This window comes from Pleurodeles waltl, chromosome 9 (assembly GCF_031143425.1).
Source record: "Pleurodeles waltl isolate 20211129_DDA chromosome 9, aPleWal1.hap1.20221129, whole genome shotgun sequence".
NCBI lineage: Eukaryota > Metazoa > Chordata > Amphibia > Caudata > Salamandridae > Pleurodeles > Pleurodeles waltl.
Window position 1 is genome coordinate 631,911,941 of NC_090448.1, and position 18,389 is coordinate 631,930,329.

General features: G+C 48.6%; 1 protein-coding gene across 1 annotated transcript in view; it reads left to right on the plus strand.

Annotated features, from left to right (window-relative positions):
• STRN4 (striatin 4) overlaps positions 1 to 18,389 on the plus strand; it is a 364,118-nt gene that overhangs the window by 173,853 nt on the left and 171,876 nt on the right. Inside the window, exon 8 of the mRNA XM_069207665.1 lies at positions 12,931 to 13,044. Coding sequence (XP_069063766.1) covers positions 12,931 to 13,044 — 114 coding nt within the window. The remainder of the gene's footprint in view (positions 1 to 12,930; positions 13,045 to 18,389) is intronic.

Consider the following 18,389-nt stretch of genomic DNA (forward strand, 5'->3'; position numbering starts at 1 on the left):
CTTGGACCACACCCACCACCCATGCACGCAATCTTGGCATCATACTGGACTCATCACTCTCCATGACTCAGCAAATCAACGCCATATCATCCTGCTTCAACACCCTTCGCATGCTACGCAAGACTTTCAAATTGATTCCTTTAGAAACCAGAACAGTCTCCCACGCCCTCAAAAGCAGCAGACTAGACTACGGCAACGCCCTCTACGCAGGGACCACAGCCAAGCATCAGAGAAAACTCCAGCGAATCCAGAATGCAGCCGCACGCCTCATCCTCAACCTCCCTCGCCACAAACACATCTCCGCCCACCTCCGATCCCTACACTGACTGCCCATCAACAAAAGGATCATTTTCAAAATCCTTTTCCACGCTCACAAAGCCCTCCACGACACCGGACCGGCCTACCTCAACGAACTAATCAACTTCCACAAACCAACTTAGCTCCGCCGACCTCGCCCTTGCTACAGTCCCCTGCAAACCCACCCACCACCTCTGGCGGCAGATCCTTCTCCCACCTCGCCACCAAAACCTGGAACTTCCTCCCCACCAAACTACGCAAGATCCAGGACCTCCTAAACTTCAGAAAGCACCTCGAATGTGGCTTTTCGAGCAGTAACCCCCCTCCCCACGCCTTGAGACTCTACCGGGTGAGTAGTGCGCTTAATAAATTTGTTTGATTGATTGATAGATACATTTTGTTCAGTGCGACCGTCACAAAGTCTGCAACCCCTGCCTTCCAAAAGACCACAGATGAGGGCTGCAAGGCCTGCGCTGCCTTTGTACCCAAATCCCCTTAGGGCACGCCAAAAGCAGATGCTAGAACACCACGCAGCAATGCAGAGCCAAAGACACCAGTAGTCGCTTAAGGAACTGGTCCTATCTAGTGACGAAAAACAGGCGGGAGGTGCAGTGTTGACCCACGAAGACTTGGATGTCGAGTTCCTCGAGGGGGACGCTGAGAAAAAATGCCAGCCAAAGAAGACGACAAACCACATCAAGAAAGGGCCCGAGAAGGTAAAGAAACCGCTGAAAATCTCGGAGGCGAAAATCCCTGAGGAAAAAGTACAAGGCAGCCCGATGTCCAAGAAAATGATGATCGAGGGCCAGCCACAAACAAGAAAGCCCCACGGATCCCAGACCAGGGAGAACAAAGAAAGCCGGGTGTTGAAACAGGCTAAACCCTCCACAGGGAAAGAAACCCCAAAACCATTGGGGAACAAAAGCTAAAGAAATGACGTGATGGCACAAGATGTTGAAAAGGCATAAGAGGGGGAGAAAATGAGGTGTCATCTAGAGATCGAAATGGCAGCGCTCCTGCAAAGAAAGAAAGTTTGATGCACTAAAGCAATTCCAAATCCCATTAAAACCCTCAACGGCAACCCCCGAGCCTCAAGAAGAAGAGGCGGAGAAGGAATTGTACGACCCTGAAGAGGAGGCAGCAACAGAGAGATTTGAGGACGATTGGAATGATCTTGAAACGGAGCCCAGAAGAGGAGGTTGACAGCTACCCCTCAAATCCTTCACCCCGATGACATCACATGTTGTAACAACTTAATGAAGACGGCTGCTGACACGTATGGAGTACCACTGGAAGAAGAGAAGGGAGAATCCTATTTCCTACTTGAAACGCTCATGCCATTAAACAAGGGAAGCCTCTACCTCCCCATGCTACCCAATATCCTGGATCAGGGTAAGAAGGACTTCAGAGAACCTGCGGCAGCTAAAGGGGTGATACCAAGGGTGGAGAAGAAATACCTGCCCTCTCCCAAGGACCTCAAATATATTCAGGGGAACACAGTGGCGGACTCCATCATCGTCACAACAGCAAGGAGGAGGAGAAACTTGCACACCTCCACAGGATCCCCTCCAGAAAGAGAAGGCAATAGGCTGGACATGGTGGGGAGAAAGATGGTGAGAGAAGCGGCAACACAGTGGCATATAGCGAACACAAATGCTCTTCTCACCAGATATGCCCACCAACAGTGGGACGAAATTGAAGAGTTAGTTAAGAAACTCCCAGAAGGAGATAAGAAAAGAGCAAAAGTGATTTTACAGGACGAGAAAACCCTAGTCGACGTCTGCCTAAAATTGTGTTGGATGCTGCTGACACAGCCAGCAGACAAATGTGCACAGGAACAACACTAAGGAGGCATGCATGGCTCTGGATATCAGGCTTCAGACCTGAGGTACAGGCCTCCATTATGAACCAGACCTTCATTGGAGAGGTCTTAAGTAGGAACGTAACCTCTTTTTGGCATGGTTACCCCCACTTTTTGCCTGCCGTCTGTGTGCTTTGAGGACTTAGCACACACCACAACTGGCCTACTGGTGCCCCCTTATAAGCGCCTAGTATATGGTACATAGGTACCCTGGACATTGGGGTACCAGGGGGTTCCCCGTGGGCTGCAGCATATATTGTGCCACCCATGGGAGCCCATGCAAAATATGTCTGCAGGCCTGCCATGTCGGAATCATACCCCAATACTGTTGCCAGTATTGGTTGTATGATTCCATGCACTCGGGGAGGGTGTGGGGGGGCTCCTCCGAGTACCTCCAGCACAGCTCCTATTAGACTTCTGGGGTTTTCCGGGCAGCCCGCGCTGCCACCCCTCAGACAGGTTTCTACCCTCCTGCTGCTTGACTAGCTCATGCAGAGGAAGGCAGAACAAAGAATTTCCTGTGGGAGAGGGAGGTAACGCCCTCTCACTTGGAAATATGTGTTACATGGCTTGGTAGGGGTAGCTTCCCCAAGCCACTGGTGTGCTTTTGAAAGGCACATTTGGTGCCCTCCCTGCATAAACCGGTTTGCACCAGTCCATGGACCTCCGGTCCCTACTCTGGCACAAACGTGGACAACGAAAAGGGGAGTGACCACTCCCCTGTCCATCACCACCCCAGGGGTGGTGCCCAGAGCTCCTCCAGGTGACCACTTGATTCTGCCATCTTGAATCCCACGTGTGCAGCGGCCTCTGGAAGCATCCGAGTGGCCAGGTCAGGCAGGTGACGTCTCGGCCCCCTCCTGAAAGGTGGTCACCCTGCTAAGTGACCAATCCCCCTTCGTGGGCTATTTACGGTTATCCCTCAATGGGTGGGGGGTCCTCAGATTCAACGTGCCAGATTCCAGCAGGACTTTTCTGCATCGTTTACTTCATCTTCTGGCCACGAAGACTGCAACTGGACCCTCCAGGAACAGACAATCTGCTACGAGTGTGCTCTGCAACATTGTTTCTCCAGCTCCTTCCAGCAACTGCAACATTTCCCCAGCTGTGCATCCTCTGAGGGTGACAAGTCTTCAGCCTGCAAAAGAAGTAAGAAGGAATCTCCCTTGGAGTGAAGGAGTCTCTCCCCTGCATCTGCAGACACCAACTGCAACTGGCTGCATGGGTCTTCTCTCCTCCAGAGCTGAGTGGATCCTGCATCACAGGTGGTGATCTAGATTGGTCCTCTTGGTCCTCTCAACCAGTTGTCCAACTTGGGGGACGGTAAGCCCTTGCCTCTCCTTGCAGGACAGTACCCCGTACACTGCGACTCTTGCAGCTACCAAGGCTTGTTTGTTCCTCCTCCAAGGGATCTTCAGGCTCCGTGTAGCCCTGGTCCCCAGCTCTTCTTCCTACAACGAACAGTCTCTTGCCTACTGCTCCAGCAACGTGGGACACTTCTTAAGGTGTGCTGAGTGGGCCTCACTGTGACTCCTGTGCCTGCTGTCTGTGAGTCGACTATGGGGGCTGCTGCCTCTTCTTGTGACTCTTCCAGCTGCTGAGGATCAACCCGGACTCCCCTGCTTGGGCCGAGTCCCCGGGCTCTTGCTGATCCTCTTCAGCCTTGCAAAACCTTTTTCTCAGAGTCTTGCATTTGCCTAGGCTTGATGGTGGTAAGCCAGCTCCACTGACTGACTTCATTATGACTGCCAACGTGGGACATCACTTGCATCAATCCTGGAGCTCCACTTCTGCTCCTATGCTGCACTGCTGACCTTCTTCGTTTGCCGTCGACCTGGTCCTGCATCCACAGAAGGGTGGGTAGTGGCTCCTGCCACAACCGGACGCACCAACTCGAATTGGACTTGGTCCCCTTTCTCTGCAGGTCCGCTTCTGTTAGGATCCACCTCTGGGTTCTTCCACTCTTGTCTGGGTCTTGTACTATTCTTTTCCAAAGTCCTTCTGTTGGGTTTGGGGAAAACCAGGTACTTACCTCCGCTCTCCTGGTCGCGGGGAGGTCACTCTTGTACTCACCTCTTGTGGTTCCTAGTTCCTTAAGCTCCCCTCTACTGATTCCACTTCCTTGGGTGGGGGGAGGGGGGAGACTGTGTTTCACACTTCACTTCTTTAGTATATGGTCTGGCCCTCCCCTTGGGCCCTCACTATTTGCTAATGCCTTTACCAATGCCTATAGATTTCTATGCTATTTACTGATTGCTATTGTGTATATAATAGTGTGTTTACCTACCTCCAGTTGGGGTATTGCCTATACAGTGTTTTAGAATGTGTGTTGCTGTAATAAAGTACCTTTATTTTTGTAACACTGTGTGGTTCTTTCGTGTGGGTAAGTGCTGTGTGATTGTAGTGGGATTGCATAAACTTTGCATCGCTCCTAGATAAGTCTTGGCTGCTCATCCACAGCTACCTCTAGAGAGCTCTGGCTTCTCTAGACACTGCCCACTCTTCACTAATAGGGGATACCTGGGCCTAGTATAAGCTGATAACACCATAGGTGCTCACCACACACCAGGCCAGCTTCCTACACCTTATTTGGCCAAGAGGTGGATAAGTCCTTGCAGTTAATCAAAAAGGACAACAAAACAACTACGGCAATGAGGGCACTCCAATACAGAGCCAACTTCTGAGGAGGAAGCACCATCAGAAGGCCCACAGGAAGAGGAGCCTTTGCAGCAGAACAGCAGCAACTGCACTGGAGGAGTACCCAACAAACTGGTCAACAGACCGGGTACCAGCAATGGCACGAGAAAGCCCTTTTCAAGGTAGAGGGACCCCCCCCCACCCAGTATAGAAGGAACAGTTAAGTGACTCACAAATGGCTCCAAAACCACACACAACACCAGTAGGTGGCCAAAATAGCTCAGTACCCACATGTAGGAAGTTGGCTCTGTATGCACTAAGTAAGGAAAAGTATTGTTAGGTTTTGCAGGAAAGTAAACCACCTACGGGGTTAAGATTGGGGTCCAAGGTAGCCCACCGTTGGGGGTTCAGAGCAACCCCAAAGTTACCACACCAGCAGCTCAGGGCCGGTCAGGTGCAGAGTTCAAAGCGGTGCCCAAAACGCATAGGCTTCAATGGAGAGAAGGGGGTGCCCCGGTTCCAGTCTGCCAGCAGGTAAGTACCCGCGTCTTCGGAGGGCAGACCAGGGGGGTTTTGTAGGGCACTGGGGGGGGACACAACTTCACACAAAAAGTACACCCTCAGCGGCACTGGGGCGGCCGGGTGCAGTGTAGAAACAAGCGTCGGGTTTCCAATGTAAATCAATGGGAGACCAAGGGGTCTCTTCAGCGATGCAGGCAGGCAAGGGGGGGCTCCTCGGGGTAGCCACCACCTGGGCAAGGGAGAGGGCCTCCTGGGGGTCACTCCTGCACTGAAGTTCCGATCCTTCAGGTGCTGGGGGCTGCGGGTGCAGGGTCTTTTCCAGCCGTCGGGATTTTAGAGTCAGGCAGTCGCGGTCAGGGGGAGCCTGGGGATTCCCTCTGCAGGCGTCGCTGTGGGGGCTCAGGGGGGACAACTTTGGTTACTCACAGTCTCTGAGTCGCCGGAGGGTCCTCCCTGAGGTGTTGGTTCTCCACCAGTCGAGTCGGGGTCGCCGGGTGCAGTGTTGCAAGTCTCACGCTTCTTGCGGGGATTGCAGGGGTCTTTAAATCTGCTCCTCTGAAACAAAGTTGCAGTCTTTGTTGAACAGGGCCGCTGTTCTCGGGAGTTTCTTGGTCTCTTGGAAGCAGGGCAGTCCTCTGAGGATTCAGAGGTCGCTGGTCCTGGAGAAAGCGTCGCTGGAGCAGGTTTCTTTAGAAGGCAGGAGACAGGCCGGTAGGACTGGGGCCAAAGCAGTTGGTGTCTTCTTTCTTCTTCTGCAGGGGTTTTCAGCTCAGCAGTCTTCTTCTTTGGTAAGTTGCAGGAATCTAGTTTCCTAGGTTCAGGGGAGCCCTTAAATACTAAATTTAAGGGCGTGTTTAGGTCTGGGGGGGGTTAGTAGCCAATGGCTACTAGCCCTGAGGGTGGGTACACCCTCTTTGTGCCCCCTCCCAAGGGGAGGGGGTCACATTCCTATCCCTATTGGGGGAATCCTCCTTCTACAAGATGGAGGATTTATAAAAGTCAGAGTCACCTCAGCTCAGGACACCTTAGGGGCTGTCCTGACTGGCCAGTGACTCCTCCTTGTTTTTCTCATTATCTCTCCTGGACTTGCCGCCAAAAGTGGGGGCTGGGTCCAGGGGGCGGGCATCTCCACTAGCTGGAGTGCCCTGGGGCATTTTAACACAAAGCTTGAGCCTTTGAAGCTCACTGCTAGGTGTTACAGTTCCTGCAGGGGGGAGGTGTGAAGCACCTCCACCCAGAGCAGGCTTTGTTTCTGTCCTCAGAGAGCACAAAGGCTCTCACCGCATGGGGTCAGAAACTCGTCTCTCAGCAGCAGGCTGGCAGAGACCAGTCAGTCCTGCACTGAACAATTGGGTAAAATACAGGGGGCATCTCTAAGATGCCCTCTGTGTGCATTTTTTAATAAATCCAACACTGGCATCAGTGTGGGTTTATTATTCTGAGAAGTTTGATACTAAACTTCCCATTATTCAGTGTAGCCATTATGGAGCTGTGGAGTTCGTTTTTGACAGACTCCCAGACCATATACTCTTATGGCTACCCTGCACTTACAATGTCTAAGGTTTTGCTTAGACACTGTAGGGGCATAGTGCTCATGCACCTATGCCCTCACCTGTGGTATAGTGCACCCTGCCTTAGGGTTGTAAGGCCTGTTAGAGGGGTGACTTACCTATGCCATAGGCAGTGTGAGGTTGGCATGGCTCCCTGAGGGGAGTGCCATGTCGACTTAGTCATTTTCTCCCCACCAGCACACACAAGCTGGCATGCAGTGTGTCTGTGCTGAGTGAGGGGTCCCTAGGGTGGCATACGACATGCTGCAGCCCTTAGAGACCTTCCCTGGCATCAGGGCCCTTGGTACCAGGGGTACCAGTTACAAGGGACTTACCTGGGTGCCAGGGTTGTGCCAATTGTGGAGACAATGGTACATTTTAGGTGAAAGAACACTGGTGCTGGGGCCTGGTTAGCAGGGTCCCAGCACACTTCTCAGTCAAGTCGGCATCAGGCAAAAAGTGGGGGGTAACTGCAACAGGGAGCCATTTCTTTACACATAGCCATTGTCCCAAACGCAAGGTTGCACATGCGGCCCTTACAACAGTGCCTAGCATCACAGTGGTCACAAGCACAGGGTCAACTTCTAGATCTGGTGTTGATAGACCGCCAAACATACATCTCGCTTCAATGGTGGAACAGTATAAATTTAAACCAAGGGCGGCCTTTTCAAGACCCAGTGCCACAATGCGTAATAACAACAGATGCATCCATGACAGGGTGGGGAGCACACCTCAATCAGCACAGCATCCAAGGACAATGGAACATTCAGCAAAAACAGTTTCATATAAACCACTTAGAACTGTTAACGGTGTTTCTAGCTCTGAAAGCATTTCAACCCATATTAACCCACAAATACACTCTTGTCAAAACAAACAACATGACAACAATGTATTACCTAAACAAACAAGGAGGAACACACTCAACACAGTTGTGTCTGCTAACACAAAAAATATGGCATTGGGCGATTCACAACCACATTCGCCTAATAGCACAATTTATTCCAGGGATTCAGAATCAGTTAGCAGACAATCTCTCTCGGGATCACCAACAGATCCACGAATGGGAAATTCACCCCCAAATACTGAACACTTACTTCAAAATGTGGGGAACGCCACAAATAGATCTATTTGCAACAAAAGAAAACTCAAAATGCCAAAACTTCGCATCCAGGTACCCACAACATCAGTCTCAGGGCAATGCACTATGGATGAACTGGTCAGGGATATTTGCATATGCTTTTCCCCCTCTCCCACTTCATCCATATCTAGTAAACAAGTTGAGTCCAAACAAACCCAAACTCATACTAATAGCACCAACATGGGCAAGGCAACCTTGGTACACAACACTACTAGACCTTTCAGTAGTACCTCATATCAAACTGCCAAACAGACCAGATCTGTTAACACAACACAAACAACAGATCAGACATCCAAATCCAGCATTGCTGAATCTAGCAATTTGGCTCCTGAAATCCTAGAATTCGGGCACTTAGACCTCACAGAGGAATGTATGGAGGTCATAAAACAGGCTAGAAAACCTACCACTAGACACTGTTATGCAAATAAGTGGAAAAGATTTGTTTATTACTGCCATAATAATCAAATTCAACCTTTACACGCATCTGCAAAAGAGATAGTAGGATACTTACTACATTTGCAAAAATCTAAACTAGCTTTCTCTTCCATTAAAATACATCTTACGGCAATTTCAGCTTACCTGCAAATTACGCACTCAACTTCATTATTTAGGATACCAGTCATAAAAGCATTTATGGAAGGCCTAAAGAGAATTATACCACCAAGAACACCACCAGTTCCTTCATGGAACCTCAACATTGTCTTAACACGACTCATGGGTCCACCTTTTGAGCCCATGCACTCTTGTGAAATACAATACTTAACGTGGAAAGTTGCATTTTTTATTGCCATCACATCTCTAAGAAGAGTGAGTGAGATTCAAGCATTTACCATTCAAGAACCATTTATTCAAATACACAAAAATAAAGTTGTTCTACTGACCAATCCAAAATTTTTACCAAAAGTAATCTCACCGTTACACTTGAAATCAAACAGTAGAATTACCAGTGTTCTTCCCACTGCCAGATTCTGTAGCTGAAAGAGCACTACATACATTAGACATCAAAAGAGCACTAATGTACTACATTGACAGAACAAAACTAATTCGAAAGACAAAACAACTATTTGTCGCCTTTCAAAAACCTCATACAGGAAATCCTATTTCAAAACAAGGCATTGCTAGATGGATAGTTAAGTGCATTCAAACCTGCTATCTTAAAGCTAAAAGAGAACTGCCTATTACACCAAAAGCACACTCAACCAGAAACAAAGGTGCTACCATGGCCTTTCTAGGAAATATTCCAATGAACGAAATATGTAAGGCAGCAACATGGTCTACGCCTCATACATTTACCAAGCACTACTGTGTAGATGTGTTAACTGCACAACAGGCAACAGTAGGTCAAGCTGTACTAAGAACATTATTTCAAACTACTTCAACTCCTACAGGCTGAACCACCGCTTTTGGGGAGATAACTGCTTATTAGTCTATGCACAGCATGTGCATCTGCAGCTACACATGCCATCGAACGGAAAATGTCACTTACCCAGTGTACATCTGTTCGTGGCATTAGTCGCTGCAGATTCACATGCGCCCACCCGACTTCCCGGGAGCCTGTAGCCGTTTAGAAGTAGATCTTAAACATTTGTACATTTGTAAATATATTACTTAAAACTTCATTATGTACATACGCATTCACTCCATTGCATGGGCACTATTACTAGCATACACAACTCCTACCTCACCCTCTGCGGGGAAAACAATCTAAGATGGAGTCGACGCCCATGCGCAATGGAGTCGAAATGGGAGGAGTCCCTCGGTCTCGTGACTCGAAAAGACTTCTTCGAAGAAAAACAACTTGTAACACTCCGAGCCCAACACCAGATGGCGGGATGTGCACAGCATGTGAATCTGCAGCGACTAATGCCACGAACAGATGTACACTGGGTAAGTGACATTTTCCATATATTGGCCCTGTAGGAAGTTGGCTCTGTATGTGCTATTTCAAAGTAAGGAATAGCATGCACAGAGTCCAAGGGTTCCCCTTAGAGGTAAGATAGTGGCAAAAAGAGATAATACTAATGCTCTATTTTGTGGTAGTGTGGTCGAGCAGTAGGCTTATCCAAGGAGTAGTGTTAAGCATTTGTTGTACATACACATAGACAATAAATGAGGTACACACACTGAGACAAATCCAGCCAATAGGTTTTGTTATAGAAAAATATATTTTCTTAGTTTATTTTAAGAACCACAGGTTCAAATTCTACATGTAATATCTCATTTGAAAGGTATTGCAGGTAAGTACTTTAGGAACTTTGAATCATTACATTAGCATGTATACTTTTTACATAAAACACAATAAGCTGTTTTAAAAGTGGACACAGTGCAATTTTCACAGTTCCTGGGGGAGGTAAAGTAATGTTAGTTTTAACAGGTAAGTAAGTCACTTACAGGTTTTAGTTCTTGGTCCAAGGTAGCCCACCGTTGGGGGTTCAGAGCAACCCCAAAGTTATCACACCAGCAGCTCAGGGCCGGTCAGGTGCAAAGGTCAAAGAGGTGCCCAAAACACATAGGCTTCAATGGAGAGAAGGGGGTGCCCCGGTTCCAGTCTGCCAGCAGGTAAGTACCCGCGTCTTCGGAGGGCAGACCAGGGGGGTTTTGTAGGGCACCGGGGGGGACACAAGTCAGCACAAAATGTACACCCTCAACAGCGCGGGGGCGGCCGGGTGCAGTGTGCAAACACGTGTCGGGTTTGTAATGGTTTTCAATGAGAGACCAAGGGGTCTCTTCAGCGATGCAGGCAGGCAAGGGGGGGGCTCCACGGGGTAGCCACCACCTGGGCAAGGGAGAGGGCCTCCTGGGGGTCACTCCTGCACAGGAGTTCCGTTCCTTTAGGTGCTGGGGGCTGCGGGTGCAGGGTCTTTTCCAGCCGTCGGGAAATGGAGTTCAGGCAGTCGCGGTCAGGGGGAGCCTCGGGATTCCCTCTGCAGGCGTCGCTGTGGGGGCTCAGGGGGGACAACTTTGGTTACTCACAGTCGTAGAGTCGCCGGAGGGTCCTCCCTGAAGCGTTGTTTCTCCACCAGTCGAGTCGGGGTCGCCGGGTGCAGTGTTGCAAGTCTCACGCTTCTTGCGGGGAGTTGCAGGGGTCTTTAAATCTGCTACTTGAAACAAAGTTGCAGTTCTTTTGGAGCAGTGCCGCTGTCCTCAGGAGTTTCTAGTCTTTCTTGAAGCAGGGCAGTCCTCAGAGGATTCAAAGGTCGCTGGTCCCTTGGAAAGCGTCGCTGGAGCAGGTTTTTTTTGGAAGGCAGGAGACAGGCCGGTAGGACTGGGGCCAAAGCAGTTGGTGTCTTCTGTTCTTCCTCTGCAGGGGTTTTTCAGCTCAGCAGTCTTCTTCTTCAGGTAAGTTGCAGGAATCTAAATTCTTAGGTTCAGGGGAGCCCTTAAATACTACATTTAAGGGCGTGTTTAGGTCTGGGGGGTTAGTAGCCAATGGCTACTAGCCCTGAGGGTGGGTACACCCTCTTTGTGCCTCCACCCAAGGGGAGGGGGTCACATCCCGAATCCTATTGGGGAATCCTCCATCTGCAAGATGGAGGATTTCTAAAAGTTAGTCACTTCAGCTCAGGACACCTTAGGGGCTGTCCTGACTGGCCAGTGACTCCTCCTTGTTATTCTCATTATTTTCTCCGGCGTTGCCGCCAAAAGTGGGGGCCGTGGCCGGAGGGGGCGGGCAACTCCAATAGCTGGAGTGTCCTGCTGTACTGGCACAAATGGGTGAGCCTTTGAGGCTCACCGCCAGGTGTGACAGCTCCTGCCTGGGGGAGGTGTTAGCATCTCCGCCCAGTGCAGGCTTTGTTACTGGCCTCAGAGTGACCAAGGCACTCTCCCCATGGGGCCAGCAACATGTCTCGGTTGTGGCAGGCTGCTGGAACCAGTCAGCCTACACAGATAGTCGGTAAAGGTTTCAGGGGGCACCTCTAAGGTGCCCTCTGGGGTGTAGTTTACAATAAAATGTACACTGGCATCAGTGTGCATTTATTGTGCTGAGAAGTTTGATACCAAACTTCCCAGTTTTCAGTATAGCCATTATGGTGTTGTGGAGTTCGTGTAAAACAGACTCCCAGACCATATACTCTTATGGCTACCCTGCACTTACAATGTCTAAGGTATTGCTTAGACACTGTAGGGGCACAGTGCTCATGCACTGGTGCCCTCACCTATGGTATAGTGCACCCTGCCTTAGGGCTGTAAGGCCTACTAGAGGGGTGACTTATCTATACCTGCATAGGCAGTGAGAGGCTGGCATGGCACCCTGAGGGGAGTGCCATGTCGACTTACTCGTTTTGGTCTCACCAGCACACACAAGCTGGCAAGCAGTGTGTCTGTGCTGAGTGAGGGGTCTCCAGGGTGGCATAAGACATGCTGCAGCCCTTAGAGACCTTCCCTGGCATCAGGGCCCTTGGTACCAGGGGTACCACTTACAAGGGACTTATCTGGATGCCAGGGTGTGCCAATTGTGGAATCAAAAGTACAGGTTAGGGAAAGAACACTGGTGCTGGGGCCTGGTTAGCAGGCCTCCGCACACTTTCAATTCAAAACATAGCATCAGCAAAGGCAAAAAGTCAGGGGGTAACCATGCCAAGGAGGCATTTCCTTACAGGCCCTGATTACAATTTTTACTTATGGTGTAGTTCTTCTATATTACCGTGTTTCCCCCAAGCTGCGTTTTCATTTGATGCAGTGTTCAAGATGGTAATCACTTATTCTTTGGGTAGCTGTAGTGCAGTTCCCTTATATGTAGTAGTGTGTTGTTTATTCCATACAGCATTCATATATTTTTTTCCGTTAATATGTAAGTGTTGACCTTTTGATTCAGTCTTCTAAATTAAGGTGGTTAAATGATGTACTGAGGATGCTAGATAATATCAATACTTAAAATAGTGCTAGCCAGAGTCATGCCTCTTAATTTGCCTTTTCTTTTGCAGAGTCCCGAAGAGTGAAGCTACAGGGAATGCTAGCTGACTTCAGAGATGTGGATGGGATTGCCCCAAAGTCCCCCATTCCTTCAACCATTGCCAGTCAGCCTCGCACCCATGAAGGTAATACTGCCTTTTCTGCTGATTTTCCTTCTTGTGATTAGTGCTTGACTAGTATTCACCAAAAGTAGATATTGCTACTCATTAAATTAAAGATATTGTATTGTAATAGTATGTTCGGTGGCATGTGTAGCTGCAGATACACATGTTGTGCATAGTCCGCCGTCTGGTGTTGGGTCGGAGTGTTACAAGTTGTTTTTCTTCGAAGAAGTGTTTTCGAGTCCCGAGACCGAGGGACTCCTCCTCCTTTGTTCCATTGCGCATGGGCGTCGACTCCATGTTAGATTGTTTTTTTTCCGCCATCGGGTTCGGACGTGTTCCTTTTCGCTCTGGGTTTCGGGATGGAAAGATAGTCTTAACTTCGGAAAACTACGTCGGTATTGTTTCGCTCGGTATCGGGTAAGAATAGAATCGACACCGAATCGTGAAGAGCTCCGGTAGCCCTTCGGGGTAATTTCGATCCCCCGTCGGGGCCTGGTCGGCCCGACCGCGTGTAACATAGACACTGATGGAACGGACCCCGTTCCGATTCTGTCCTAAATTCCACAATAAATATCCATATACAGACCAACATTTGGTCTGTAACTTGTGCCTGTCGCCCGAGCACAAGGAAGAAACGTGTGAGGCCTGTCGTGCGTTTCGGTCCTGAAAAACGCTCCGTGACCGGTGAGCCAGAAGATTGCAGATGGCGTCCACGCCGACAGGACACCGAGAGTTCGAGGGACAAGGAGAAGAAGAGGAAGCCTTTTCCATCCATGAATCGGACTCGGAGGAATTTGACGTCGAAGAAACCGTGAGTAAGACGTCGAAGCAAGCACAAAAGAAAACAGACAAGGCCCAGGGGACGCCACTGCCAACAGGCCATGGCTCAACCCATAAAGTAGGTGACCGTCCATCGGCACCGAAAAAGGCCGAACCGGTGCCGAGATCGTCCGACTCGGGTCGAGACACAGGCACGCAGCAATCTCGGGACCGAGAAAGTGCTGCCGAAAAAGATCGACGCTGAGACAGCGGAACCGAAGCTGCTCGACGCAGAGACAGCGGCACCGAGGAAGACAGACGCCGAAAAAGAAAAAATTCTCCTCGGAGCCGAAAACAAGCAGAGACACAGTTTCGGTGCCAAAACGACCAGCAACCGAACCAACTGCCAGCTCATATACAGAGGAACAATCACTGTCCTCTCAAATGCGCAAACACAGATTTGAACAAGAGTTACAGACCACTGATGTAGACCATACACAAAAGCGGATCTACATACAAAGTGGGACAGGGAAGATCAGCACTCTTCCCCCAATCAGGAGAAAGAGAAGACTCGAGTTCCAAGCACAAGAACAAACACCACAAAAAATGGTGAAGAAGGTAACTCCGCCACCCTCTCCTCCACCTGTAACTCACACATCACCGGTACAGACTCCGTCTCATTCACCGGCTCATACCACCATGAGCCAAGACGACCAGGACGCTTGGGACCTATACGACGCCCCAGTATCAGACAACAGTCCTGAGTCGTACCCTACCAAGCCCTCGCCACCTGAGGACAGCACAGCGTATGCACAGGTGGTAGCTAGGGCAGCAGAGTTCCATAACGTGTCGTTACACGCAGAACCGGTCGAGGATGACTTCCTTTTCAACACCCTCTCCTCCACCCATAGCACCTACCAAAGCCTGCCTATGCTTCCAGGAATGCTAAGGCACGCAAAGCAGATCTTCAAAGAACCTGTCAAGAGTAGAGCGATAACTCCAAGGGTGGAGAAAAAATATAAAGCACCGCCCACGGACCCTGCTTTTATCACCTCACAACTGCCACCAGATTCAGTCGTGGTAGGGGCAGCCCGCAAGAGAGCCAACTCGCACACATCAGGCGAGGCACCACCCCCGGATAAAGAGAGCCGCAAGTTCGACGCAGCTGGGAAAAGGGTCGCAGTACAAGCTGCAAACCAGTGGCACATCGCGAACTCTCAGGCGCTCCTAGCGCGATATGATAGAGCCCATTGGGACGAGATGCAGCATCTCATCGAGCATCTGCCCAAAGAATTTCAAAAACGGGCAAAACAAGTGGTTGAGGAGGGACAAAACATCTCCAATAACCAAATACGCTCCTCTATGGACGCAGCAGACACAGCTGCAAGAACAATAAATACCGCAGTAACCATAAGAAGGCACGCATGGTTGCGCACATCTGGCTTTAAACCGGAAATACAGCAGGCGGTGCTCAATATGCCGTTCAATGAACAACAATTATTTGGACCCGAAGTGGACACGGCAATTGAGAAATTGAAAAAGGACACTGACACAGCCAAGGCCATGGGCGCACTCTATTCCCCGCAGGGCAGAGGCACTTACGGCACCTTCCGCAAAACAACCTTCAGAGGGGGGTTTCGGGGTCAAGCCACACAAGCCAGCACCTCACAATCAACACCGTCTACCTACGTGGGACAGTACCAAAGGGGAGGCTTTCGGGCCAGTACAGAGGAGGACAATTCCCTAGAAACCGGGGAAAATTTCAAAGTCCAAAAACCCCTACAACCAAACAGTGACTCACAAGTCACTCAACCCCTTCACACAACACCAGTGGGGGGAAGACTAAGTCAGTTTTACAAATCCTGGGAGGAGATAACAACAGACACTTGGGTCTTAGCAATTATCCGACATGGTTATTGCATAGAATTTCTCCAATTCCCTCCAAATGTCCCACCAAAAACACAGAATATGTCAAAACAACATCTAGACCTTCTAGAAATAGAAATTCAAGCATTACTACAAAAGGACGCAATAGAATTGGTACCATGTACACAAGTAAACACAGGAGTTTACTCACTGTACTTTCTAATACCAAAAAAGGACAAAACACTGAGACCAATCCTAGATCTCAGAACACTAAACACCTACATCAAATCAGAACACTTTCACATGGTCACGCTACAAGACGTGTTACCACTGCTAAAGCAACAAGACTACATGACAACCTTAGATCTAAAGGACGCGTATTTCCACATACCGATACATCCCTCGCACAGGAAATACCTAAGGTTCGTATTCAAGGGAATACATTACCAATTCAAAGTGTTGCCGTTCGGGATAACAACCGCACCAAGAGTATTTACAAAATGCCTAGCAGTAGTAGCTGCACACATCAGAAGGCAGCATATACACGTATTCCCGTACCTAGACGATTGGCTAATCAAGACCAACTCCCTCACAAAGTGTTCACACCACACAGATTATGTCATACAAACCCTCTACAAACTCGGTTTCTCCATCAACTATACAAAATCTCACATTCTGCCGTGCAAAACACAGCAATACTTAGGAGCGACAATCAACACAACAAAGGGAATAGCCACTCCAAGTCCACAAAGGGTTCAACATTTTCACAAGGTGTTATACAAGCCATGTATCCAACACAAAAGATACAGGCAAAGACGGTATTAAAACTCCTAGGCATGATGTCCTCATGCATAGCCTTTGTCCCAAACGCAAGACTGCACATGAGGCCCTTACAACAGTGCCTAGCATCACAGTGGTCACATGCACAGGGTCACCTTCTAGATCTGGTGTTGATAGACCGCCAAACATACATCTCGCTTCTATGGTGGAACAGTATAAATTTAAACAAAGGGCGGCCTTTCCAAGACCCAGTGCCACAGTACGTGATAACAACAGATGCTTCCATGACAGGGTGGGGAGCACACCTCAACCAACACAGCATCCAAGGACAATGGGACGTACATCAAACAAAGCTGCATATAAATCACCTCGAATTGTTAGCAGTATTCCTAGCGTTGAAAGCATTTCAACCCATCATAACCCACAAATACATTCTTGTCAAAACAGACAACATGACAACAATGTATTATCTAAACAAACAGGGGGGGAACACACTCAACACAGCTGTGCCTCCTGGCACAAAAGATATGGCAATGGGCAATTCACAACCACATTCGCCTAATAGCACAATTTATTCCAGGGATCCAAAATCAACTAGCAGACAATCTCTCTCGAGATCACCAACAGGTCCACGAATGGGAGATTCACCCCCAAATTCTAAACACTTACTTCAAAATTTGGGGGACACCTCAAATAGACCTATTTGCAACAAAGGAGAACGCAAAATGCCAAAACTTCGCATCCAGGTACCCACACAGGCAGTCTCAAGGCAATGCTCTATGGATGAACTGGTCAGGGATATTTGCGTACGCTTTTCCCCCTCTCCTTCCATATCTAGTAAACAAATTGAGTCAAAACAAACTCAAACTCATACTAATAGCACCATCATGGGCAAGACAACCTTGGTACACAACACTACTAGACCTGTCAGTAGTACCCCATGTCAAGTTACCCAACAGACCAGATCTGTTAACACAACACAAACAACAGATCAGGCATCCAAACCCAGCATCGCTGAATCTAGCAATCTGGCTCCTGAAATCCTAGAATTCGGACATTTAAACCTCACCCAAGAATGTATGGAAGTCATAAAACAAGGTAGAAGTCCATCCACTAGACACTGCTACGCAAGCAAATGGAAAATATTTGTTTGCTACTGCCATAATAATCAAGTTCAACCATTACATGCATCTCCAAAGGATGTAGTGGGATACTTACTACATTTACAGAAAGCAAATCTAGCCTTCTCTTCCATAAAGATACACCTCGCAGCAATATCTGCATACCTGCAGATTACCCATTCAACTTCACTATTTAGGATACCTGTCATTAAAGCGTTTATGGAAGGCCTAAAAAGAATTATACCACCAAGAACACCACCTGTTCCTTCATGGAACCTCAACATCGTCTTAACAAGACTCATGGGCCCACCTTTTGAACCCATGCACTCTTGCAAAATGCAATTCTTAACGTGGAAGGTTGCATTTCTCATTGCCATCACATCTCTAAGAAGAGTAAGTGAAATTCAGGCGTTTACTATACAAGAGCCTTTTATTCAAATACACAAAAATAAGGTAGTCCTAAGAACCAACCCTAAATTTTTACCAAAAGTTATTTCACCGTTCCACTTAAATCAAACGGTAGAACTACCAGTGTTCTTCCCACAGCCAGACTCAGTAGCTGAAAGGGCACTACATACATTAGACATCAAAAGAGCATTAATGTACTACATTGACAGAACAAAAGAAATTAGGAAAACAAAGCAACTGTTTATTGCATTTCAAAAACCTCATACAGGAAACCCAATATCAAAACAGGGTATAGCCAGATGGATAGTTAAGTGCATCCAAACCTGCTACCTTAAAGCAAAGAGAGAACTGCCCATTACACCAAGGGCACATTCAACCAGAAAGAAAGGCGCTACCATGGCCTTTCTAGGAAACATTCCAATGAACGAGATA